Source organism: Aythya fuligula, chromosome 13, assembly GCF_009819795.1.
Source record: "Aythya fuligula isolate bAytFul2 chromosome 13, bAytFul2.pri, whole genome shotgun sequence".
In the NCBI taxonomy this organism is placed as follows: domain Eukaryota; kingdom Metazoa; phylum Chordata; class Aves; order Anseriformes; family Anatidae; genus Aythya; species Aythya fuligula.
Window position 1 is genome coordinate 16,296,245 of NC_045571.1, and position 27,841 is coordinate 16,324,085.

The 27,841-nt window shown below is 34.4% G+C and overlaps 1 protein-coding gene across 2 annotated transcripts in view; it reads right to left on the reverse strand.

Annotated features, from left to right (window-relative positions):
- Positions 1 to 17,129: 17,129 nt before the first annotated feature.
- Positions 17,130 to 27,841, reverse strand: part of PCDH11X (protocadherin 11 X-linked) — a 473,826-nt gene continuing 463,114 nt past the window's right edge. The window contains exons 7-8 of one of the 2 annotated variants that reach the window (XM_032196196.1): positions 19,745 to 19,984; positions 17,130 to 18,757 (exon numbers count right to left, since the gene is read on the reverse strand). In XM_032196196.1, the coding sequence (XP_032052087.1) occupies positions 18,726 to 18,757; positions 19,745 to 19,984 (272 nt within the window). In that variant the 3' untranslated portion in view covers positions 17,130 to 18,725. Of the gene's footprint in view, positions 19,985 to 27,841 lie in introns of both variants that reach the window. The other variant, XM_032196195.1, reaches the window with a different exon arrangement.

A 27,841-nucleotide genomic window follows, 5' to 3' on the forward strand; every position in this document is an offset into this window, starting at 1 on the left:
TCCCACATCAAAGCTGTAGACATGTAACTTTTATTTCTGTCTAGGTAGGAATGTTTGAAATACAAATCTTACTGTTAACCAAAGTAACTGAATGCTGCATGTCTGAAGAGCTATCTTGGAGACAGTCTGATTAGAGGTGTGGAATATATTGCTAGAAATCCTTGGTAAATTGTGGAAGATCATAAACCAAGTAAATAGTTTTAAAGTAAACAGTTTATATTCCAAGTTCATTTAATCTCTGAAGAAAGCAAACTGAATAAATATAGGGGTTTGTTTTTTCTTTATACCATGAAGAATCTCTTCATGAAGAAAACCCTGAATTGGCACGTTTGCTTCAATTGAAAGTTGTAACAGGAAAGCAAATCTTTCATGGCTTTAATCAGAAGCATTAGAGCTTGAAGCCTGAACACCTGTTTACTATTCCACTATCTCGTAAAACTTGAGAACTGTAGGGAAACTAATTGAAAAGAAAGCCCTGAGATCTAAACAAGCTACAGCAAATCTAAAAGTAGTCCACCAAACAAGAGAGTTCCAGTTTACCTGAGAAATCTCTATCTGAACAGTGGCATTGCAATTAATGAACATTAATGAAAAGAATAAAATGATGACCACTTCAAATCACTTGATTTGCAAGGCTAAAAACTCACTAGAAATGAAAAACAGGTTTCAGGATAATTTTTGTTGTAATGTATGCTACCTTGTAATAATGAAGAAATTATGCCTAATTCTATTTAAGTATTTGTTAAAGAAGGAAAACAAAAAAACAATGAAGTCAGCTAAATCAAGCTTTGATATCTTCAACTGGCTTTAATAAGAATGTGCAAGGTGTTTGGGGTAAATTTTGTTCTTCATAATTGATACATTATCTATCACTTAGAGTATTATGAGTTATGAGTTAAGCCCCTATTCAGCAAAATATTTAAGCATCTAATTTAATCCTTCCATATTCAGCAAAGAAATGTACCTGCCATTATACAAATTAATGTAAAACAAACAAACAAAAACAACAAAAAACCTTTGATCAAATAAAATATTTAAGTAGAATTAAATAAACATGTTTATTATATTTAAATGTATTTCCATTTTCTTAGAGGTCTTAAAATGTTACAGTGCTCCCTCTAGTTTATTGGACACAATAAGTCATCCCTTAAAAAAAAAAATGAAAAAAACTGAAGTGTTGATAAACTAAACATAGAAACACTGTATGTCAACCAAATAAGAATTCAAGAAACAACAAGCAAAAAGAATCAAAGCTTTTTTCCATAAACATCAACAGCAGAAATCTTTTCAAAAAGTCTGTAAGGTCAATACACATATTCCAAGAGAAACATTCAGAGAAGATAACACTGTTTCTGAGAAGCAGCATTCTTCGAACGTGGCAGAGAGGAGATTTTCTTGCCAGAATCCTCCTCTGTGAAGGGCTCAAATGATCTGTCTGAAAATGAAATGGCTGCAGAATAGTTTCCTGATGTTTTGACGTTATGAACAGTATCAAATCACAGGAACTAAATGGTATTCATCAAAGACATCTAAGACAAAGAAGACAAAGAGCCAACTTACTCACAGCAGTGACTAACCATTCACTTAAAATCACCTTAGGATTTGAGCATCAGGAGCAGCATAATATCGTACCAAATTTTAGAAGGATGACAAGAAATATATGAGAAAAGTGTCTGGAAGTCTGACGTCTGTAGGAGGTGTAAAGAAAAAAAATAATGCACATCTGGATAAAAATAATGTACTTTGAGAGAATCAACATGCTTTCTGTTAAATGAAATTGGCCCTCATAAGCCTCAAGGAATTCTCCAACAAGGTCATCATATGCAGCTAAAATGATCCAACTGATAAAAGTCTACATGTATTTCTAAGAGGCTTTCGACAAATTTCTCCATTGAGGCTTTGAATGAAACTGAGAAGCCATGGCATAAGAGGGAATGTCATGGATAAATGATTGGTTAAAAGATAGGAACAAAATGTAGGAGTAAATGATCCGCCCTCATGAAGAAGGGAGGTCACTAATGACATACTGCAGGGATCTGTACTGTGACTATTGAACATTCACAAGATAGGAAAGGGAACAAGCACATAGGTGTTAGAAGTTCAACAATGTAAAGTCATTTGAAGCAGTAAGGACAAAGAGCAGCTACAAAGAGAGTCTTAAGTTTGAGCAGCTGGGCACTCAAAGCAGACAAAACTCAAGAAGAAAAACGTGAAGTGATGCATGTTGAGTGAGCAGAGCAATCCTAATTTTATATATAAACAACAGGCTCAGAGGCAAGTATTAGCATTCAGGAGCAAGACATCAGGGGTTATTATACATAGTTCCATGAAAATACCAGCTCAGCAGCACACCAAAAAACAAGGCAAATGTTAATTATTGTATAAGAAAGCAAGAGAAAGCAACTCAAGCAACCACAGTAATATGAGATTCATTGATAATTTGCATATTGTATACTGATCTGATCCTCTCACCTTGAAAAATATAATAGAACTTGAACAGGTTCAGAGGATGGCAATAAGCATTATCGATGCTATGAAAAGGCTTCCTTATGAGGAACCATCAAATAAATGAAGACTCTTCAGCCTGGTAAAGAAGTGACTGACAGAGGATACAATACTAGTGTATAACTGAGTGGCACTGACTTTGTAACAATTTGTTCTCTGTATTCTTAGTATAAGAACTAGATATCATCAAGTAAATAACCAGGAGGTGGATTCCAACCTGCATCAGTCCAGCATTAACCCAGTACGTCATTAGGATGTGGAACTCTTTGCCAAAGAACATCTTTGGTGCCAGAAGTTTACATATGTTCAGTAAGAGTCTAGATGAGCCCACAAGAAAAAGCCTGCATTAGGCATTACTAGCTACATAGAAACTACATCTGCTTAAGTAAGGAGGCAAGTAAAAGTAGTTGAAACTATACGAAAAGTATAAGGTGGCAAACTCAGCTAATAGAGGTGCCTTGTCTTTCTTTTCTTCAAGCATCCATATACAGCTACTCCAGGAGATGTCTTAGAGATAGTACTCTGTAAAAGCAACATAACATATCTCTGCTCATAAGGAATATGAAAAAAAGTCTAAACATAAAAAGAATTACAATAGTTTGTTTTTTGTTTTGTTTTGTTTTCAGAGTTTCCCATCTAGTATGTTACTTTAAGTAAACTGTATCTGAAAGATGCATATTCACTCTTGCATGCTTTGCCAGAACATGCAACTCTGCTCTAGTAAGATCAGGTCAATAGGTCTGAGGGATGCCTCAGGCCCTCCTTGCCTCCCTAGAGCATGAAGAGCTGAGAACCTTCAGCATGGCGCCAACGCTGCAACAGCCCCTCTGAAGAACTTTTCAGCCCCTTACCACATGTAGACAGCCCCCTCTGACAGGTTGCCCCTTGCTAGCTAGGGGCATGTCCCTCCACACATGCTCATCAACCCAGTCAAGCAACTAGCTGCCAAAGACTAGCCTTGTAGATGCATTTAATTTATGAACCAGCCAAGCAGGAGTCAGCTAACAACTAATCACAACTGATAGAAGCTATGGGCTCTAGAAGCTTCTAAAAGCTTCCAGAAGCAACTGAAAGTAGCAGTAAATAAATAAATAAAATAAATTAAAAAAAATAATCCAGTAGAAACACCGAGCAAGTAAGTAAAACACAAACAAGTAAGTAAGTGGTCCATTTCTAATTAGACATGAGTGAAAAATAATTAACAGGGAAGGTGGGTGTGTGGGCCCAGGGAGACAAGCCCCAAGCAACCTGTCCTAACCTTAGCTTTGGTTGGGATGGTGAGATGAATCAGATTGCCTTCAAAGGTCTTTTCCATTTTAATGTTATTCTCTGATTTATACCAGTGAGCATGCACAGATTGAGTAATGTCATGTTTATTGGCAATCTATCCTTGAGCTCAATAACCAAACTGGATAGCCGTGAATATGAAACATAAAAGAGCTTGTAGTGTTTTCAAGCCAATTGTCTGACTAGCCCAGCGGATGCGTACCTTGGCAAGACACTATGATAGTGCTAAAGCAGGTGCAATGCTTTCTCCTGCTACTCTCTCAGGAACCAACCATTTGCAGCTTCAGCCTTTCCTGAGCTGATGTTGCTCAGGAATGATGTTTAATAACACAGAGAATTTATCCTCTAGTCATTTATTGTGTCTTGAAGTGATTAAGTGATAAGCAGTGACAGTATCATGTGACTGGGAATGCCAGACATGAACTGCAAACACATGTAGAGCCACCTCCTTTTGTATGCTTTCAGCTCTTGCTAGTTTTGTTCTAGTTCTTTGATGAGCAATTAATTGCTCTTCACCTGTCAGAGGCCCTTCATAATTTTCTAATCACTCTACTTGTGAGCTTATTGCTACTTAAACATGTCATTCCTGAGTGACAGGACCAAATGAACCTGTGACTGCAGGGTAAATGTAGGCATTGAAGAGATCCAAACTTAGCTATACAAACCTGTGTTGCAGTTAGGTCTGTTTCTCAGAAAAGGTTCAAGTATTAGCTTTTCTGAAAGTCCCAAGACAGCTGCTTCTCATCTGTGCAGACACTCCAGTCACTCAAGGACCTGGATGATGTTGTGTTTGCTCTTGATATATGAGATGTATCATCAGGTGTCACTGTCATTTGAGTCTGGAATATCTCATGCTATCTACTATTGATCTGATAGATGTTGAATAAGAGAGAGGACAGTATTAGTTCATGTGAGATATGAGAGCATATGAGAGTTTTTGGTATTAAAAACAGCTGCCCATCTCAGATCTGGGATATGTAACAGAAAAGGAGTGAAGACAAGATAATGTCATCTTAATGATTCATGCCATGTTGTGTAGCTGGGTCAATTATACTTTATGACTGACGGATAAGACAGGAAACTGAGATATTTTTCCTGCACACTGACAATGCTTTGTATTTTCTATATTATACTTAAAACAAAATCAGTTTTTACAAATTATTTATATTAGGTTTTGAGTACCTCCCAAAACTTACATACTCAGGATACACAAAACTCATCCTGTATACTGGTCTTGTACCAGCCACTCATCCCTTCATCCAGACAAAGTTGCTTCTGTATAGCTCCCAGATTCAGTCTATACAAGAGATTAGATCAGTGTTTGCTAAATACTGATCTCAAAAGCAATGCATAACAAGATAGCCCAATTAAATTAAAAGACTTACTACACTTGTAATTATTTGTGTAGATGTGTTTCCCTATAAAAATACACTGAAAGTAAAGAATTGTTTATTTTATTTTAAACATAATAATCTGAAGAGGAAAAGGCGATGTATAGGGCAATAACAGCAGGGCAAACAACATGCAAAATATTTCAGGTGGGAAGAAAAAGAGCTAATCTTCAATGTAAATATAAATTTTAAATAGTCCTTACTAACTAATGTTAAGTAATTTTTATTTTATTTTTTTTTTGACAGTTAGTGAGAGGTATAGCAGGTATCCCTAAAATAATCGTTAAGAATAAATGATATACTTTTCTCTTCTATAAGAGAATCCTTAATCATTTTGTATATGATTAAAAATCCAACAAGAGCTGGTGAAAATCTTTTGGTTACTTCACTGGCTTTTGGTTCTGAAGTCTCAGCTCCTGGAAATTCCAGACCCCAGCAAAAGTATATGGACAAGGACTCAAGATTTAAATGGAATTAACTATATTTCACTCCAAGACATATTATTAAAAAAACATCTGGGTAAAGAATGTGCCTAACTTTTTATCTGTAGCATTCTGCCAACTTAATCATTCACATGCCTGCCATATTTGAAACAAGGAAGTATTTTGCTGGATAACACTCAAACTGCAGCAGAAGTTTTATCACATGTTCAAAATGGAAAGTAATGCTGCTGTTAACATCTAGTTTTCCTAACATAAATCTACTGGCATTACCGAGGTTGTCCTTCCAGTGCATTTGAGTATGTTTTATTAGATTTATGATGAATAAGCACAGATGGAAAAATAGGTTAGATTGAATAGAAGGTATGATAAATACATTCTCTCTGGCTTTGCAGTGACCTGCTCACACTATAATGAAAAAGTACCTTTGTGTATGTATATATAGGTTATCGCTTACCTACCATTAATTGAAAATATTTTTTAATAAAATCTACCTATATATGCATTTAAGCATTCTCAAAACTGGATAGGAAAATATATTAATACTTAAGCTACTCTTTCTTACATTTCAGGTAAGATAGAAAGACTTCAATGTCTACATCATTTCATGTTTCCAGGTTAATATTATGTCCTGAAGAAAATTTGCATATACTCCAAGCAGAACATGCTTTTCTTCAATATATTGCAGATTTTTCAATGGTCATGAATTAACAAGTAGATAAAATATCTTTATTCCAGAGACATAGCAAATAAAGCTAATGGAAATGTAGGCACATGGAGACATTTTGTTCCTGCAGGACTAAACAAAACAGGTTTGCAAATCCCATAGCTCCAGTTTGTGGTTTTTGTCTAGGGAAAACACTATCCGAGATTAAAAAGAAAAAAAAATCCTCTTGCTATCTATACTTTTTCTCAGAAAATACAAAGCACATTTGGTTTGAACATATGGCCACTGAACTCAGTTGAAACAATCCATTGATTTCAATAGGAATTGGATTGGGTTTGAGGTCTCAAACTTGCTAGTAGATCTGAGAATAAATTTGATATCTCTTGGAACAGGATCATGGGTTTAGGCATGTCTGCCAAAACTCAGACTCCCAACTGGATGCTGCAATTTCAAAGCCTCTTTGGAAGTATAGAATTTCCAGGTTGTTGATTTAGTTTAAAAATAGCTATATGATTTTGATATATGATATTGCAACACACAGGTAAAAATAATATTTAGATGTCTAAAATATGCTCCTTCAACATTGGTTTTAAGGCTTACATAACCAACATTCTAATTTCAAAAAGGCTGTTCAAAAATATTCTAGCAGGTCTTTAGTGTATCAGTCCCAAAGAAATGTGGTTTCTCTATGTCTGAAGCACCATGCCATTACTTTTCGGATGTTGAGAGATGATATGCATGTCTTCCTGAACACTTCTTCCTCCCTCTTTCCCCATTTCTCCCTTGAAAAAAATGTATTGATGGTGAAATACAAGGAAACCACTCGTGTTGAGTGGGCAAAATGAAACCAAGGAAGAATTAATTATCTCAGGAATTAAACATTAAATCACAGAAACAGCAAGGAAAAACTCCTGATGTTATGCCAGAAAATTCACTGACATAAATAGATTGTAATAGGAAGGAAACAAATTCTGGCTGCAGGGGCTGTTTTTAATTAAATGCCTAAGATCTCTTCATTCTTGTCTTGCCCTTGATGATGTCACTTAGTGGTTCAAAATGCCATAAAATCAGCAATATTCACTATCTCACAACAAATGGTAGCATTTCTCACATGTTCTTTGCACAGCTGCTTAATAACCACCAAACTGCAGCTCACCATTAACAGAGACATAATTCTGTTTCACAAGAATAGTTTTTCCTGGTTCATTTGCAGTGTGGGGTGTCTGCCCTAACCATGTTGCTCGTATGACCAGAAACAATTATTTAGATGACAGTTCCATGATGGTAAGGGTGACAAAGTGCAGAAACCTAGCCTGGACCTTTTTGCCCTTGCAAGGAAGGTAAAATATTTATATTGATTAAAAATAAATATAAAAATCCCTTTTTCTGTTATGAAAATTGAGTAGTTAATATTACTAGAGATTTTGTTATATTGTGAATATTCTATTCACAATATTCAATTTGAGTACAAGTTGCACTCTTTGAGGTTCTTTGAATAATTCAGATGCATTCATTTACTCTTGATTAGTGGATCAGGTTCTTCAAAAAGTGAGTATTTATTTTATTTTATGGCATGTAGCATTAATAATGTATTACCTTTCTCACAAGCTGCTTTTTAAAGAAAGCAATAAAAATATGCAGGGAGACAAGACTTCTGCATAGAGATTAAGCAACCATGGAGCCACTTAAGCTGTCATTTTGAAAATAGTCTAACTGCTACTACTCAGGGAGGAAAAATACAATCTTGATAATGCAAAAGGGTGAGTAACCTGTGTTGAACAGATGATTCAATGCCAGAGAAGAACAGCACTGACTTCTGTACAATACATGACAGAGAGGTAATAGTATTCCATGCCTTCACTGTGATGAATGTGTGTTTGCAGAATAGCTTTGAGTATTTTTATGAAGCAGTACATGGAATATCTCTGTATTCTCAAAAAGTGTGTGAAAAGTGCAAAGGACAAAGGCCAAATAAAATTACTAGGACCACTAGTAATATTACTTGGTGCAAATGAAAAATAAATCACAGCTGCAAAGTCTGAAGCCTTTAAAACCTTTGATTCAAAGATAGAAAATTTTAAAAAACTATTGTTTTATGCAGAAAAATCTTCTGAAGGCCATATCTACAGATATATTAAAGAGGTTCCTGGGATACAAGATTAGTTCCAGCTGTGAGCATTGTTAATTGTCCAGGTGTCCCTGACAGACTGTGCAATCACATGAGAAATGCCCTATTTGGTGAGGCTAGAAGTGTGTCCAGATCTGCGTTCAGTCTCTGATAGGGAGAGCTAGGCACGCTGCTTCAGAGCAACTGAACTAAGTAATCTTTTGTCACACTTTTGTGACAACTTTTGTCATAGCGGTCACACTTTTTGTGTTAGGGGTGTTAGAAGCCCATTCTTTTTAGTGTCTGGTTGTCTAACTTGAACCTATGGGTTTGTCTAATTGATCCTTTGTTTGTCTATTGATCCTGCTGTTGCAGTCTGCCTGCACAATCTCCTGTGACAGGTATGAAGGTAAGCACGTAGGTAAATTAGTTAACTGCAGTTAACTGTTGCTGTCCCTTGTGAGTATGATGTGCTGAAATTTTACAAAGTTTTCTTTCTAGACTAAAATATAAAGGTGTGAAAAGGACAAAGTTAAAAATAGTAATAGTAGAATGATTTTTACTTACCTGTAAAGATACAATTTTTTTGATACTGAGCCCAAAGCGGAGTGTATGACAGTTGAGGGAAAAATGTAGAGAAAATGATGTAGAAATATTAAATATTTTTTTAAATTTTATTTTAAATAATAATAATTTTAATTAATATTTAAAATTTAAACAAAATTAAATAAAAAAGCACAGTACCTATTTACACTAATGTGCGTATTTATATGTAACTGAACCAAGCAAACATAACTCTAGTAGTCATTTACTTCATACCAGCTTCTTCACTGTTATTATCTGTGCACATTTCTGTTGTTAAATGTATATCTCAGGTCAACTGCCCTGAAGAATACTACTAAAGATGTTTTTCCAACAAATCACAGTCTGAAATTACTATTGTATCTGCTTCAAACTTTCTGGCTTTACAAGTTCCTCATAAATTTCTATCAATGGCATTATTGAGGCTGGTGTTACTGAAGCCGGTGTTACTTTAATTAAGTAGTTTCCATCTACAGCCAACCATGACATTTCAGAATAGGTGTTTCTGGAAATTTCCTGACTTGGAGGCCTTTCTAGAAAGCAGAAAGCTGCCAAAAAAATCCTAATTCTGGTGCTGCCTTTTTAGTGTGTTAGGCACATCTGATGACTAAGTCAGATGCTATTAAGTTATATGCTTTTGGCAACTCAGTCTTGAAAATGCATAGAGCATGCTGTGTTGACACAGTCCAGCAAATAATGAATTAAAAATGAGCAATAAATTGTCAAACCAGTGGTTGAAATAAACCTGTGAATCTTAAGTGAGAAATAAAGTTTAAAATGTATATAGAAGGATCTGGTGAAAACAGAAACAATTTACTGGAAAAAATAGATTTTAGTCCTTTCCTTTTAGAAATGGCACTGACGTTTGTGTGACTGTATGACATCAATGATGACATTGCAAGAGACTTCCAAGTAAAAGAGACCCAGGGATATCACCAAGATCAGTCCAGTATGACCTTCACAATGAAGTGCTATTTCCCCAAGTATGGCCTTCCTTCAGGTGATCAGCTGTTACATATATGCAGCTAAGTTCATAGACAAAATTGTGTGTTTTTTTTTTTGTTTGTTTGTTTGTTTGTTTTAATTTGCTACAGTCACAGGTTATTCAAATAAAAGCACTTAGCAAACAGGTAAACTCATGAAAATAAAAAATCTCTTCCCAGGTCGTAATTTTTTTTTCCATGAAGAGACAATTTATCATTTTTTTTCCCCTGCATTATGGCAATGCTCCTTGCAGCATCTTTTTGCTGTTGATGTTTCTCCTGCACAAAGGGAAACATTATTTAATGTTTTCATTTGGTTCTCTATGGTACAGGTGCACATGCCTAAGCACAGTTGGCTCCCTGCTAGCTTTCCGAAAGACTTGTCACAAAAAAGAAAGTGATGTGCCAATGCAACATTTAGTAAGGGAGTAAAGAAAGAGAAGTGGAAACCCAGCAACTGTTCTTACCTTCTTAAATAGATTCTGTTTTGCGCTTTTGGAGCACACTTCTCTGCATGGCTGTCTCTTGTGCTAGTTAAGCAAAACTTGTCACAGGAAACAAAAATATTTGCCAACTTGGCTTGAATGCAAAACCTATTCTTTGTTCTTTTGCATACATCAAATGTCAGCCTCTGTATACCCTTCTGACAGGAGGCTGACATGAAAAACAAAACACTACCAGGTGCATCCTGGCATGCAAACTATTCTGAAGAGCTTAGTAGTCTTGCTTGATGGGAGATGAGGGGTTGGGCTTCTTTTATTTGCTATCCACCAATCACATTAATTTTCATACTTAGAATATAGAATACAACCTTTTATGAAAATACTTTACATGCATCTGATTTTAGCCATATAAAAAGAAATGTAGCCATAATCTTGTAGCTTTCCTCCATCATCAGCTGGGTACATGCAGATTCTTAAATTTTGGATTTGAAGGAATTAGCCCTACAGGTACCTTTTTCCTAATACGCAGATTAGAAATAGTTTAGACAATTAATTTAGACAAAAGGCCCCCCTAAAATCAAGCACAAGGTATCTACCTTGGATATTGTGTGTAGTTAGAAGCAGACATGAAGAAATACACTTTTTTCCAGTATGTAATAGGCAAATGTGTGCATATACTTACATGTTTGCTTCTATTTAGCCTACTGCCTAGATTTACTTTCATTGTAATTACTGTCATGTACTCACTTTACATCAGGTATTCTGACTAGAGGAAGCATTAACATTCTTGAATTTTCATTACATTTCATATATCTGAGGAAACATTTATATGCAAATTCACCCAAATTTTACAGCATAAACCTTTAATATTAGTGGTTTTTTTGGTCATTTCTGCATATTTTAGTAGCATATTTTGAAGGAATTTCAGACAAGCATTTCCAAAACAGCAATAGGCTTCAATAACTGCCTTTTGTAGACTGAAACGACAGCTTTTGGATAAGAAAATTTGATATTTTCTTTAATATTCAGTAGTATTACAGTGACAAAAATACATTTACGATTCAATAGGATGAAACCTGATAAAAAGCATTTAAAAATCCAAGTAGATTGATTGTGTGCAATCATTGCAAGAAAGCAAGTTCAATAATAAAAGGGCTTTATTAACATGCTTCATTGTAAAAAAAATAAATATATATATATATGGGTATAGCTGTGCAATACATTATTTGCATCCTGTAAGCTACAAATATGACCCTTTACATTATTTTTTCTGCCTTCAAAATACCCGTTTAGAGTTTCAGAGACTTGTTTGCTTTGCCAGTTTCATCAGCGTAGTTTTTATCAGCCAGTCAGCTCAGACAGCCTAATCTTTTTAGATGTCAAGGTCTTGTGTTACGTTTCCTATGTTACCAGGCAGGCACAGTGCTAAGTGTCTCTGCTGCAATTAAAACAAACAAACAACTTGTATCTGCCAAGACAGGCAGATTTGACTTTGTGCACACCTATATAATATAATGAATATTTTTAGATTTTAAATAGTAATCAGTGTGATGCTCAGTGATGACACCTGTCTCATATACATAGATAAACTTCAAAAGCAAATTAAACTGAAAATGTGTTTATGTGCAGATAGATTACACATCTTTATTTTCTTGTTAAAATTCAATGTATAGAAATATCCGAAGGGAGGGTGTCAAGAGGATGGAACCAGACTCTTCAGTTGTGCCCAGCAACAGGACAAGAGGCAACAGGCACAAACTGAAGCACAGGAAGTTCCATCTAAATGTGAGAGGGTACTTCTTTACTAAAAGGGTGACAGAGCACTTGAATGGGTTTCCCAGCGAGGTTGTGGAGTCTCCTTCTCTGGAGATATTCAAGACCCACCTGGATGCCCTCCAGCGCAATGTGCTGTAGGTGATCCTGCTCAGCAAAGGGGTTGGACTAGATGACCTTCAGAGGTCCCTTCCAACCTTAACCACTCTGTGATTCTGTGAAATTCAGTTTTTAGATCTTTATGGGCCATTTTGTTAGAATCATTTGAAAGCACTAGCTCTTGAAAAAGAATAGAAAGAGATCCTTTATAATTATTAGAAATAAATCTCTAGTCCTACCTCATACAAAGGCCTTTTAAATAGATCTAATCACATTCTAGATATGTCTACGTTATCACTACAGATGTCAATTCTATTGGTTAAAAAAAAATATATGTGCAAAACTAAAATCTGAAGTATCTACAAAATCTTTACTATTAAAATTATGTTTTAAGTCTGTCGACAACCCAGTGAATCTTAGCATATTTGTTAACTGGAAAAGTTGCTCATTTTTCCTACTTGCCCCTCTCTTTATAGTATTTCTCCTGAGGTATTCACCTTCTTTTTTCCCCCCATTTACAATCACTTCATTTTTCAGTCTAATTTTGACTTACCTCGGTTCAATTATTCTCCTGAGAACTATACACCAGTTTATTTTTGTTTCCTACATCTGTAAATTGAAGCTTGCTCTACACAGCAAAGAAGCAAAAATACATCTTTGATAGAACAGCTGATTTTCAAAACATTTAGACAATCTTTTGGGCATGGAATCTTTTATTATCTCTGATGACTAAAAACAACTTCAAGCTAAGTACAGGTTAAAAACAATTTATCTTACTTTAATCTAATTATGTTAATCAACTCTTTTACTACATATGTAACAGCTGCAGTAGTAATGAATAACTTCATTTCAGTGCCTTAGAAAATACGTTTTTGAGTGCACATCCTACTCATCTGCTCTAGAACACTTAAAAGCTCATAGCTTAAAGCTATGAGCTGAAGTCTAGCACAGTGATTCTAGGCACCTTATGTATCTGTCTCTTTTGTTGTACATGTACAGACTAGCTTTCATTCTTATAGATACAAAGACAACTCCTAGTCCTATGAAAGAAAAAGCATGTAAGAAAAAACATCAGCAAGGACAGGGGCAAAAGCTATCCAAAAAAACCATGGACCTACAGATTTAAATTCTTGAGAAAAAAGATTACTTTTGCATTTACTATTAAAGCCTTAGTTTTAAGTATGAAATTAAGCCCCAACAAAATACCTCTATATCACTAAAATGATAAAAATAAAAATGTAAACATATCATCAGTCTCATTGCAGTTATCACACAATAATTTTTTCATGCTGGATCATGAATGTAAGGACCAAGAAAAAAAAAAATTACATTTTCAAAAAATACTTGTTAATTGCAAGTAAAGTCTATATGTACCCTCTGAAAGCATGACTTTCACCATCACACAAAGTAGGAGAGTTGTCTTCTGCTCATTGTAGAAACTACCTTCTTGCTCATTTCCTTCTTTTGCTTGATACACAGCTGAGCCCTAAGGTCTGACCTGGAAGAAACCTGAAGAAAAGGCAAAGAAAGTGCTAAATGAACATATGGGCAGCACATCTCCAATATTGCCTGCTACCAGTAAACCCACATTCTTCTTTAAATACATCCCTGAGTACATTCTTAAAAGCAATTAACTTACCACAGATAACTAGCAGGAAGTCTTGGAGTCCATCTTAAAGGTAAGAGGTGCTTTCTGAACACTGTGACAGCCCTCAGTGCTGCAGCACTTTGCAGGAAATGCTGCACTCTGCGGAGCTACCCAACAGATGTCTGGGATCCAAATATTTCCAATACAGGCAGAGAAGAGTACCATGCATTCATGACTCTCGGGGAACATTACTTCTGCAATCCCCCTGCAGTTTTGCACAACACCATCAATGCTAAAATTATACAGGTCTTCAGGTATTGCATATTTCTGCCTTACTCTATGATTCTTAAAATTGGCTTATAATAACCCTGTAAAATTCTGCAGATTTTCATTGCCTCTTGAGGTTGCCCTTCCAAACTATTACTGAACCCAACTTGAGAATTTATGATATAAACCAGGAAAATCTCCTATCTCCTAAAACTCCCTTCCTTTCCCTTTCCCTTTCCCTTTCCCTTTCCCTTTCCCTTTCCCTTTCCCTTTCCCTTTCCCTTTCCCTTTCCCTTTCCCTTTCCCTTTCCCTTTCCCTTTCCCTTTCCCTTTCCCTTTCCCTTTCCCTTTCCCTTTCCCTTTCCCTTTCCCTTTCCCTTTTCTTTCCTGAATTTGGAGGCACAGTATATTCTTTATAATAAAAATTAATGTAGTAATACTTGTCAATGAAAGAACATATTCATGCATAATTTTGATGCCAAAATGGCTATTATATTTTCTTGCCTGGAAAGGATCCTACTAAAAAGAAGGTTGTGCTTAACACATAACTGTGTTAAAGAATAAGATACTACTGCCTTGATATTAGGAGAACTATCAAAAGAGTTACTTTTAAATATGGACTTAACTACTATAGAAAATGTATGAAAAGTTATTTCCTTAGTTTCTTGTTTGGCTGTTTGGCTGTATATGACATGAGAGAATAATCTCTTCAGCTCAACAAGTTACTAACCATGTTCTCTCAGTTAGAAAAAGCTTTTTTTTTTTTTTTTTTAACAAAACCCCATAAATACTCCCACCTCCAGCATGTAATGAGCTGGGAGCATGGTGTTAAAAAGGTGACACAGAAGGGGAAAATACATCTTATAATAAAAAGCTAGAATGGTGTACACATTGTGTGTGAATGTTTCTACTGTCTACCAAAAGCCCGCTACTCAATTTGATGAAGTAACTGCAAGCTAAGTTAACTTTTCTGCTGGGAATGGAAGGGAAGTGTAGCTGGAAGAATCCTTTTTAAATGCCTGTATTACAGAAACAAAAAGAAGACAGTGCAAAGGAGGAAACAGTTTTTGTGGATCTAGTTTATTAATAAGCATTGTAAATAACAAGACAACATGCTGTACAGAAACCTGAAATAGAACTACTGCAAATTTACTGGACTTTAAATGCTGCTGGACTATGATATATGATGTCCAACTGCGTGATTTGTAAAGCATGGTTAGGGCTGTTTCAGTACATAGACATACACTGCTCACTCTCAGATCCTGTAGTATGCCATAGAGCTGGGAGGCTTTCCAGAAATACAAAACCAAATATTTACAAGAAATCATCCATCTCTTTCTTCTCTAGGGATAATGTTATACACAATTTTCCTATGTATATCAAATAAAATCTTTGCCTTCAACTTTACTTTGTGTCTGCACAAACCAATCCCTCCCTTTTTGTTTATCCAATTAAATAATGGTAATAAACTGCAAACATTTAATCAATAAATTTTGATAGGAACTGGTATTAAAGCTGCAAAAGAAAAACTTGTGCTAGAACTGTTGGAAACAACATACAATGATCAAGAATTTCAAATTAAAGCTTTATAAGCTTGAATCAAGATACCTTGCACTAATCAATCATTAGCAGCTAAAAATTATTTAGGTCTACTCTCTGGCTCAGTGACACTAGAAGAGGAGTAACAATGGTAACTTGAGGCTGATGTATTTGCACACTGGATTAGAGCTCACTCAGAATACAACAGAGCAACCTTCCACTTCTTAAAAAACAAAGAAACAACAACAACAAAAAAACACACCAACACCCACAAACAAACAAAAAAAACCCTGCATACACTGGGCTCATGAGTATCTAATACAAAGTGGCTGCACTTCTCCACCTCTGTGCCTAGCAAAAAGACCTGTCTGGATTCAGACTCACATAACTAAAGTTATGTCAACCTAACTGTCATGCTAACATTCATAAACCCTCAGGTCCTATTAGCATGGGCTCATTGCCATAATAATGAGCTAAATGACCTGCATCCGGCCAGCTCACAGCTGAGAGAGCAGGTGCTCAGTAGCCTCTGTCTGGCCAAGCAGACGTGCCTCATTATTCTTCCTTTAGAATTAAGTTACACACAGCACAGTTTATGAAAACAAAAAACTGATATATTTCACTTCAACCAGTTTGACTTCAGTTCATCTTTTTTTTTTTTTTTTTTTTTAAATATTTGACTGCTTTACATAATCAAAAGTTACCTTTCTTTCTGCCACCACTACCTATATCTTGCAATAGTTCAAAGTGCAACAAGCATGTATTGAATTTGGAAAAAAAAAATCTAGGCTAGACTGTGTGACACATTACTTTGAAGGCAAAGGTTTTCTTTTATTGTTACACTGTATGAAACAAATCTAATCATGTAACTACCATTTTACTGTATATTGTATATAGGATTGTTTTCTCCACAAATTCACACAAGATGAAATAATTGACTAAAAAAATTACACAAAAATATACAGCCTATGCACTAGATAAATTATTTATATATATGGCAAGATGTGCAAAGAGTCTATAGTAATGTTATTCCTCTGGATACTGACATGACACTTGTACATTTTTTTCAGAAAAAATGTCACCTTTAATGCGTAATTTTATATATGTAATACATAAAAATGAGGGCATAGTTTTACTCCCAATAAATTTACAATTAAGTGTTCTTTATCTTGTTGATAGAATTTTACAATACCATAGCACAATGTCATGGATATAATATTTAGCACTTCCTATAATCAGATTCAACTTTACAATTCTTTTTGTTTAAGCAGTTGTGTTTTTTTTTTTGGTTGGTTGGTTTCTGGTTTTCACTTTTTTTTATTGTGTGTTTTATTTGGAGAAGGGACGGCAGTTAATTGCTTCCATATCTCAGAAGAAAAAAAAAAAAAAAAAAAAAACAACAAAAAAACGTTAAAAAAGAAAGGGTAAAGGATTGGGGTTTTTGATTGATTGATTGATTTGTTACCTGGGGGGGGGGGGGGGGGGGGGGGGAGAGAGAAAGTATAATTCTGGTATCTTAATCTTTTCCTATTAAACTCCTAATGCTGTAGAAATTGATTGTTTTGTCAGGAAATTTCAGTTACAATCTTCACCCAGAAAGGAAATGTTGAAGGCAAAATAAATAAATAAATAAATACAGTTCTAAAATGCAGCTGCCACTTGGTATGGCAGCCATCTTTAACTAAAACTATAGTCCTCCGCTTACAATAGGAAGTATTACATGTCAGCTTTATTCTAAATTTGCACAATTAATATGTTTGGTAAAGCTGTGTAAACTACAGATAAGCTTTTATTGTGTATCCCTGAAAAGGACTGATGAATTTTCTCACTGTGATGTCTCCAAAGTAAACAACAAAAGGCTCTGTATATATTAGGTATGAATTAATTTGTCAAATTTTTAGTTTTCCTGGAACTGGAAATGAGCTGTGTCAACTACTGTGTGTCAGTAGCCAAAGGATTTTTTTTTATTTTCTTTTTTTTACCCTGGATTTACATGCAACTGGAAAGCAGTGTGCCACATTTTTTCTAAACATTATTGAGAAATACATTAAACAAAATAAAAAAAGAACAGAAGTACATCATTAGATAATCTTATGTTTATTAATTAAAGCCTATCAGTAGATCAAAAGTGAAGCTTCTTTTAGTTTGCACATAAAATGTAAATGTGATTCGAATAGGATTACAGTTGGGACACAATATATAAAGCTACTTATACCTGCTGGGCACATAAGAGAAGCTCTTTTAGTATTCATTGGAAACCTTCAACAACTTGTACTTCTGTAAATTTTACAAGCAGCTAATATTACAGCATTTTTACACTTTTTTTTTTATAATAAATTACACATAAGTTACAATATGAAGCCAACACAGAAATCTATCGGTAAGAAATATTCATACACTGTCATTTTTTCTTTCACAAAACTTCGATTGTCTCACTTAAAGTATCAATAAAACTAAACAAAGTTATGCAGTTTGATAAGGAAAAAAACTTGGTATCATAAATGATGAAATAGCTAAATGGCTAAATAGCAACAAAATACTAGAAAGGAAATATTTTGTTTTGTTTTTATTTAAGAAAGGAATTTCCTTTTCATCCGCTGTAGAATTTACTAGTTTTTTGTTTGTTTGTTTGTTTGTTTGTTTTTTTCCTGTCACTATTAAGAATATACTGTCCGGTTAACAGAACACTGAAAAAATTCTAATCTTTACAGAGAACCACCTTGAGACTTTATCAAATAACATAATCGGGGTGTACTTATAATTATAGTTATCCAGCATTCATTACCTTCTTTCTTTGCTGAAAAATGTCAGCAATTCTCTAATAAACTAAGCTACAATGACAACTACTCCTTTATCTAATAGGTTTGGGGTGAAGTAACTAATATTATAGCTAATCTTCTACTGAATACTTGTAATAGGTGATTATAGCTGTAAAACAAACATATACATCACTATAATATTATTTTAAACATCAGTAGCTTAAAGCCACAATATGACACCGGCCAAAATAACTAGCCCAGTTTCCTACTGTTTTCAGCAGTGCCCATGTAATTTTCAACTAACAGGAACAGTAGCCAAAGCAAGCTCTGCAAGATAAAAAAAAAATAAATAAAATTAGCCTTATAGCTTGAAAAGCACATTTATCACACTTTTGCTTCCATTATTGTAGAAAATAAAATCTTAGAAATAAATTTAAAAAAAAACACTGATCCTTATTGTATGGTCATGTTTTCAATTTCACACAGAAAAGCCTAGTTAAGAGTTTTCTATTTCATCTATTGCATTCTTTCATAGAATAAATACCTGTGTATCCAATCAGTTAAAATTAAAAACAAAAGCAGTTGTCAAGTCTTTCAGTACATTTTCCTTCTTAATTACATGAAAGATAAATTTTGTTGAAAACATATACCATCCTTCCTAAGAAGTAGATCTTACACATTCTATTATGTAAGGTAATCAAATGAGACATTGCCCGCTTGATGTCTATTGCTAAGCAAATGGAAGGTGAAATCTATGAATATGCTATAAATTATAACAGAGAAGATAGAAAAAAACTAGTGAGTTATATTACTGTAATATTCCCTAAACTGTACTAAGAAAATGCTTTCAACAAAGAGGAAGAACTGCTAGCAGGTATTTGTGCTATATGACCCATATAAGAAAATCAGTGGGATTTTGTGTTTTCTTTTTTTAGGTTCTGGGTTGTGGGTTTTCTTCCCCATTTTATATATTTTGCCAAGAACTATGGTCAATTTTAACTAAGTCCTAAGGATTTAGCTTGAAAAGCTAAATTCAAATTCAAATTTAGAATTCTATATACATAAATATTCACAAGCCTAACAAGTTTGTATGTGCACTAAGAACAGAGTTAGGCTTAAGTTACACTTAAAGCCTGAAATAGTGGATTTGCCAGATATGCATTTATAGCTGGTGCTCATGGATAAATGTAGTGCTACTCCCAGACACTGGTGTCTGGTGGGATACAGCAAAGTTTGCCAGGGGGATGACTTTGACAGGATCTTCACTCGTGCAGTGTCTTTCACAGGTGTTGTAGAACTGGGGCCTGAGCCCACCTTGGCCTTTGTCAGTGTCATCCTTTGGAAGGGACCTCCCAAGAGTGTGGCATCCATCAGGCCTGGCTCCTCGGCCCCAGCCTTGCTGGAAGCCAAATGATGGCAAAGGGGTGTTGGACTGTTGATACTGTGTCAAAGAAGGTGGCATCCAGCAGTTGTCTGAATGGCCTAGGATGAGACACTCCTGTGTGCAGGTTTCAGAGGCTTCAGCCAGGGCTTTCTGGAGATTTACTTCAATAGCTGGGAGGGCAGAAAAAGACAGGAAATTATCAAAGGATCTGAAGACTGACATATGCAGGGAATCAAGGGTAACAAAGCAATTCTAGTTCAATGATAATGGACATAGTTGGGAAAGAAAATACCTGCAGTTGTAAAAATTAAATGAATGTTAGATGTTTGCAAGTTTGAGGCCCACAGTATCATCAGAAAAACTATTAAAATTTCATCAACATATGATACTGTGGCATCCGTCAGGTAACCAAAGCCCTTATACATTCTACTTATGACATTTTTATTTTTTGGAATTGTCCCTCATGTGAAAACAAACAAACTAATAAAACTTTATAATAATCCAATATCACTATTCTATATGTTTGCATACAATTACTTGAAAAAAAAAAATAAAATTATATTATTTTTATTGAAATATTCTCTTGAAGTGGCTTCAAAGATGCACTCAAGAGCTTTAAGAATGAAAGACAGCCTAAAAACTATTTTAAAGAGAATTGATTTCTCTGTGCATTCAATACTGGAAACTGTGAAAAATCAAAGGGTAATAGCCAACGAAGCTGTAACCTCTGTAGTTTACTAGTAATCGAACCTGAGTTCTTGAGTAGATGCAAGGTTTATGCCCTTGAAAAGAGATTACAGAAATTATAATTTGTTCAAAGACAAAGTAAGCTACTAAATCTACAAAACATAATTTGCAATACGTAAACAATCTTGATCTGTTTCATTTAAATTATTCTGGGTTTACCATGTTGTGTAAAATCAAATTAATATAACTTGTATACTACAAATCATTCCTTGAGATATTTTTATTATTATATACATTATTTTTATATTATCTTGCTACATACATGTTTGAGTATATCAAAAGAGAGAAAGAGTCCAATTAGATATTGTATTGTGTTGTCTTCACAAACTGCAAGAACGTCCTTTTTCTGAAAGATGTGTATATATTTTTCGTATTTATTTTCAGGAAAATATTTAGAATTGGATTGACAACCAGTGACTCACAACCAGTGGAGAAGGTATGCTGCTACAAATTACTTATTGCAATAATAGTTCTGAGTGGGAGCCGCTCATCTTTTGAGATGTTTAAACAGATGCTGTATTTCTGTTCTAATAAATACTTTGCATGTTGAAGTCTGTGTAAAGCTATAAAGCACTAACGCATATTTCCATGTTACATCTAAATATAAATTAATTTACTTTTTCCTTCAGTCATTGAAATATATAATGCTGCTGACCAAAATATAGGTTACATCTTTTTAAAATCTACCAGTGTTAAGTGGACAATTGGTTCTCTGTTGTTTCCTGAATGTTATGTTCTTGATTATTTCTCCTGAAGTAAATTGTACAAGTATGTGCCTGGTAAATAAATGATTGTTTATAAATATTGTTGTTTTACCCTGTTTTTAGCATTTCAACATGTCTTCAGTCATCTTGTCTCTGTATTTTAGAATGTAATCCTGACAAAGCCTTGGCACCTTGTTGTTGAAGTACTAATCCAGTTTTGATGGGCAGTCAGATATATAAATATGGAAATAATTCAGTAGAGGAAATAGTTCATGCAAAAAAAAAAGTTACTGCTGGTAGATTAGTCTAATCTTTCTGTGTCCTGCTATCTGCTATTAGAGACATAAAATTAAGTATATACAAGCTCTTTAAGCTCTTTAATTATCCAAGTTTTCTTCTCTTCTAATCAAGGCAACTCACAGAAAACAGGTATGTCCTTGACTTAGTGTTATCACTGATTTATGCAGAAACTGATATTTTTTGCATTTATTAACAAAACCTTGTTGATACCCAATCCCCCAGACATTCCTCCAGGCTTTCTAATATCTCTTAAAATTCTGTTACTTAGGTGAAACTGGAAAAATATTATTTTTATTTGGAAATAATAATTATTATGCATTGCTAGATCTCCACAGCAATTAGTTACTATACTTATAATGTAGTACTATCTCAAGCTAGAATAAAAAAGCAAACAAAATTAAACCATCAAAACCAGTGTATGGCAATAGTTAACTTGAGCTTTAGACAAGGGAACTGCAGAAATAAAAGGTCTCTTATAAAGCATTCTCTACACCATATTGACATAAGCATTTTGTGCCATGTGTTGCCAGACTACCTGTAGACTTGGAACATGCTAACATGTGAAGAACAACAATGTTGTCAGAATGACATTCTCATTTATTCTCTCAATAATGAGATTGATACACAACCTTTAGCAAAAACAAACAAACAGAAAACAAAGAAAGCAAACAAACCTTTAGCAAAACCTACCTAACCTTCATGGGTATAATCATATGCTGTGAATACAAGTTATTTTGGCTTTTAGGTTTGGGTTTCATTATATAAAAATCCTGCATTGTCAGACTTTTTGTAGCAGTCAATCTTTCAGTATATGTATTTTGTACATGTAATCTTGACCATCAGAGTAATTATACTTTTCATCACCGCTTATGAATAATAACATGTAAAATATACAGTTCTTATTAATTTTGAAGGGTTAAAACCCTTTTCTACTGAGTATCTCTGCAGCGTTGCAAGAGAATAGAAAGTAAAAATGTATTTAGCAAATACAAGTACTTTTCTGTATGATGTCTGACATCTTTTTTTTCCAACTGTAACAGTCAAGCTTTGGTTTATAATATACTGCAGTCATTAGAAAGAAAAAATAAAATTAAATCAATGATATATTTAACCCATAGACTAACTTCAAAAGGAATCATATTTCAAGAAAAATGAATAGAACTGTTTTGTTTTTAATTTATATCTTCTGCATATAGGCCATAGCATTAGCGTAGCCCTGAGGTTTTCTTTAGGAAAATGGGTATACTGTAGGAAAACAAATTAACTGAGAGTGTGACAATAAGTATATTGTGAGATGGATAAGGTCTCCAGTATTTCCATTTAATGGAATCTTAGCAAATCTCAACAACTGGTCTGCTGCATTAAGAAGTACTAGCAAGGATAACTCAGACACAAAACAGCTTTGTCTTGGTATGAAGTAAAAATAAATATTTAAAGCCAGGAGTATCAAATGCTTTTAGCACAATCAAAAAAAAAAAAAAAAAAAAAAAAAAGACTGTTGGAACATAATTCTTCTGGTTTTCAATGAACTAGCACAAAATGTAGGATTTTTTCTTCATGAATATTCACTAGGCATTATCTTTTTTGACTGTTCTTCCAGGCCGTGAAATGTAGCTTCCTTCAGTCAGTATAATTCATTCTCTATTTTTCTAAGATATCATTCTACTGTTTCATTAGCACTTGAAACCATTCTAAATAGCTGCCTAGCCCTGGCATTGTATTGCCATCCAAGCTGTTTTACTTAAAAAAATACATATTTCTAACAATTCCCTTTTTTATCAAAGCAAAGAGCTATTTAGCAGCAATATATCATACTAGTGGTGCCACTTTACGATATAAAGTAGTTGGTTTCCAATATTCTGTTACTGACAATAATATGTCACTGAGACAGTGACCTCTGAGAGGTCACTGTAACTAGCATTATGATGTTGTCCACAGCACCCAGGCTGGCTTCCCCTTCACCACTTGCTGCCCACTTAAAAGGAGACACTCAGGCTGGGTCAGCAGAGCATCCCAAAAGACCATCTGAAGAGGATTTCAAGCCATACAGCTGTGTCAGTGTGAAGTTCAGTGCTCAAGTGGCATTTATCCAAGCCTGGATAAACTGAGCATGGCATTTTCTAGCTGCTACTCCTTAAGCTTTCTTCTGCTTTGCATTTTCTTATGCAGGCAAGTGTTTGCAACACTAACCTCTTGCAATTCATTGTTAAGTGTGGGTGAAAAGAAAAAAATTTGAGCTCTTCTCTCATTCAAAAGAGGTAATGTAGGTGATTATTCCAGTCCCATAAGTATTCTGGTAGGAAAGATCTGTAACATCTGCCTCTAACAAACAAGTAAAAGAAGGTTTCTGCTGTCTTTGAATATTTTCAGAAGAAATAATGGTTTTCTCTGCTGAAATTTAGTGTCTGATAACATGTTCTCACAAAAGATATGACAGGTTTATAACTGGAAATAAAACTGTAAATATTCCTCATGTATTACAAATTAACAATATGTTCATTTCAACTTTTATCAGTTTGCCTTGTTTCTTCACTCATTAATAAAACCTTAATTTTATATATTTTTTCATACTGCATGGAGGCTCATCAACTATGACATGTAGGTTGTCAGAAAGATATTTTTTAATTCATACAATGGAACACACTTTTGCACATGTGAATTTACCATTGTCACTTGAACTCCAGATTGTTTTAGGAATTAAGCTGTTTTTTAAATTGTCTGCCTCTGAACTAAGAACGTTTTTAAAGAAGGTGTCTGTCAGCTCTTATGAAATGTTTAGATCAGAGCTGTCAAGTGTAACTAAAAGCACAGTAGTTAAAAGACTTGTTCATTGTTCCACAGTGTTTATCATTTTTAGGTCAAACCAGTCTTCAGTAAGAATATTTACTTTTACTTAAAATGTGGAATTTCAACCTTGCCAGGTAGCTATCCTTCAGTCAAAACAATTATAACAAAAAAATACTATTTGATCTTTTTCTGTTTGTTTTGGTTAGAGACTTTCTATAATTATAAAGCCCACGTACAGCACATATAAATATAAATGAAAATATAAAAGTTGATTGTTCTTCTTGCATATGGGGTATGAAAGCCGAAGAACACTACAATGCAGGTTGCACTTGGTACTATGTATTTTGTAGACTGAATGCTGCATACTTTGACATTTCTAGCTCAATATTTGTTGCAGGTTTAAGAATATTTCTTATAGAGAATTCTCAAAGGAAAACAGGTCGTTAGTCTGAGAGTGTTATCAGCATTCTCATAATGTTGAAGCATGTATTTAGTGTATACATGATACACTTTCTTGTCTACTCCTATGCCCCTCCATTCCACCAAAAAGGAGAGGTACTACTAGGACAACAACAATACAACCAGCTCCTTTTTCAGTCTGCCACAGAAGTCATCCCTTGCACCATGGAATCACAGACTTAGGTTGGAAGGGACTTTTAAAGATGTCTGGTCTAATCTCCTGCTCAAAGCAGTGTATCTTGTTCAAACCATACGAGAACATTTTTTCCAAAAGTCTAGGCCAAACTTTAAAAATGGTACATCTCCCTTTGGGGAAAAAAAAAAAAAAAAAAAAAAAAAAAAAAAAAAAAAAAAAAAAAAGAGTGCATGTTAAAAGAGATATGCATTTCTGAAAGCTGGACAATCAACACCACGAGCTCCTGGACAAACCTTAAAATGTCTCCACCTTTACCCACTTACACGTAATAATGATCAAAAAACATATTCATTAGCAAAATGCTCAGATTCAATAGAAGTTCAAAAACTGACAAACTGCATGGTATCAATCCAGGCTTAGGACTTTTATAAATTGCATAAAGAATTCAAAAATAATTTAAAAAAAATTTAAGAAAACGATTTAAAATACAGGATATAGATAGAATGCTTAAATTTAACACCATGTAGCTGAAGTCTTAATGAAAAGCCAGTATTGAATATGACACATTTTGGATGCAAACCAGTCAGTGTTACATTCAGAGCACTCTTGTTTCATAATAAAGCAAGCAACAATTAGCAAGCAATTAAGCAAATTGCCCATAATTATGCCATTGCTGAGCTATTTTTCATATTTTCACAACACAGCACATATATGAATACATGGCATGCAGTGCCAATGCTATTCTGTCAGCATCCAGAAGTGCCTCTCATTTACTGAAGCATTTCGTATTAAACAGCTCCCATCACAATTTCAGTGCTCTCTGCTCAGCAGGAACTCACCAGAGTGATGAAGATGACAACCTTATTCTGCTCATCTCAGCCAATAGCTCCTAAGGAATGGGTTGTGTTCCCCCTGCATCTCCCTCATTTTTTCCCTCATGTGTATGTACTATATGTGGTACTCAATCTAAGTAGAAATTGAAGCATAATATAGGTAAATTAGAGTCCAGAATTACCCTTGTGACAGAAAGCAGCCACGTGGGCAACATCATTTAATGGTCTCTGCTGGGTTAAGAGAAGAGAAATAACATTAACAATAAAATAGGGAGGGTAGAATAGTTTGTTAGTATAAACTGGGATACATTAATAAGGAAGAAGCTGAATGTAGAAACCCTGAATCATTGATAATTGCTGTTATATCAATGCTGTTATATCGATATCTATATCTTTTATAATATAATCCCTTTGGGAGAAGATTCCTATGAATATTTTATTTCCTGTATGGATCTCAATAACTTAAAAACCTAAATAAATTACTAAAATTCTAGCCTTTGAACCTGTTTATTCAAAGAACAATTAGGACATACCACTTCCCTTAGTCTTCAGCCTCATGTACAGAGCTTGCCTCCATCAGATCCCATGAGAAATCATACTCTGTGGAAGGTTTATCCTCCAGATGTTCTACATGCAGAATCAACAGGCATACAGGGAATCACACATTTTTGTGTGTCACCTTGGCTGGCCACACTATACTGGGTATCGTGCCATTCCAGTGGCATTTAGTAGTCATTTCTACAGATAAGTCATAACATTGGTTCTCTCTTCTTCAAACCTTGCTAAAGAGGTTACTCCCATTTTCATTCTTACTTATACTCAAATATGTATATATACATACATATGTAGATTTAGAGAAGAATATTGTAACATACAGTGAAAATAAATTAGAATACTAAGTAATTTTGTTAAGTCCTTGAACAATTGTAGGCAAATATTCATGGTTCAGACACCTTAATGAAATCCTAATTTTCAAAAGAAAACCATAAAAAAATCAAATACTAAGTAAGCATATCTTTCCTGCGGTGACCCAAGAGGGTTAAGATGTTTTGAAATTGTGCTTTCATCAGATACACACAAACAGAAATTTAAAGTCACAGGCCAATAAAGTAGAAAACAAAAAACCGTACAACAGTCTAAAAATATTCTGTGGCTTTTATGCTGTGACTCTAATTGCATTTCAAGAATAAAAAAAAAAAAAAAAAAAAAAAAAAAAAGCATTTTTATTTATTAGAATGTAAAACAAAACAAAACAGAAGTTCTTATTCTTAATATGTTGCCCTTAATTTATTTTGTGAATACTTCTAGACACTTTCATGATGTTCAAATGCAATGTTTTATAGTGAAATCTATGTAATACTGTTTATAGCAATGACAGATATTACATTTGATTGGAGGGTCAACAGCATTAAATCTATTTTCTTGGGTTCAATAAGTAAGTAAAGCTGGATGAAGCTTTTTTGACAAAGCTTTTTTTTCCATCAAAAATGTTTCAAGTTCACCTGTTTTGTGATCTTATTGATTCAAATGATTTTTTTGGGGTATGAAGTATGGAAATGAGTAGTTTCCATTTTCTCATTTTATTTCCAAGTAGATTTTTAAAAGATGAGAATCTTTGCTATTCTAACATTATGCAGAGATGACAGTATTGAAAGGACATGTTCTCATTTTGCCAAAGTTTTTCCTCAGATTTTCCATTTCACTATAAATCTCAAGTTCAGCCTATGTTTCTGAAAAAACAACATTGCTTGCCGTTAACTGTACATGCAGCATGGTCTAACACAATCCACAATAATTTCCACTTCCTAAATTCACTGTGATTCCCTTACCCCTACAGAAGAACAAGCCTTGTGCTCCACCTAATAATTATGTTTTGCTAGATTTTCAAGTTTTTACAAGTGATTAGGATAACTATTGTATGCTCAAGAAGTCACACTTCAAGATTCCCATAAACTGACCAGCAGCATGTCAGTTCTCTTGTACTTATTAAGCTCATTAGTCATAATGTACAACTTTGTGGAAAGACAAGAGAGAAGTAAGACTTTGACATTTCATATCACC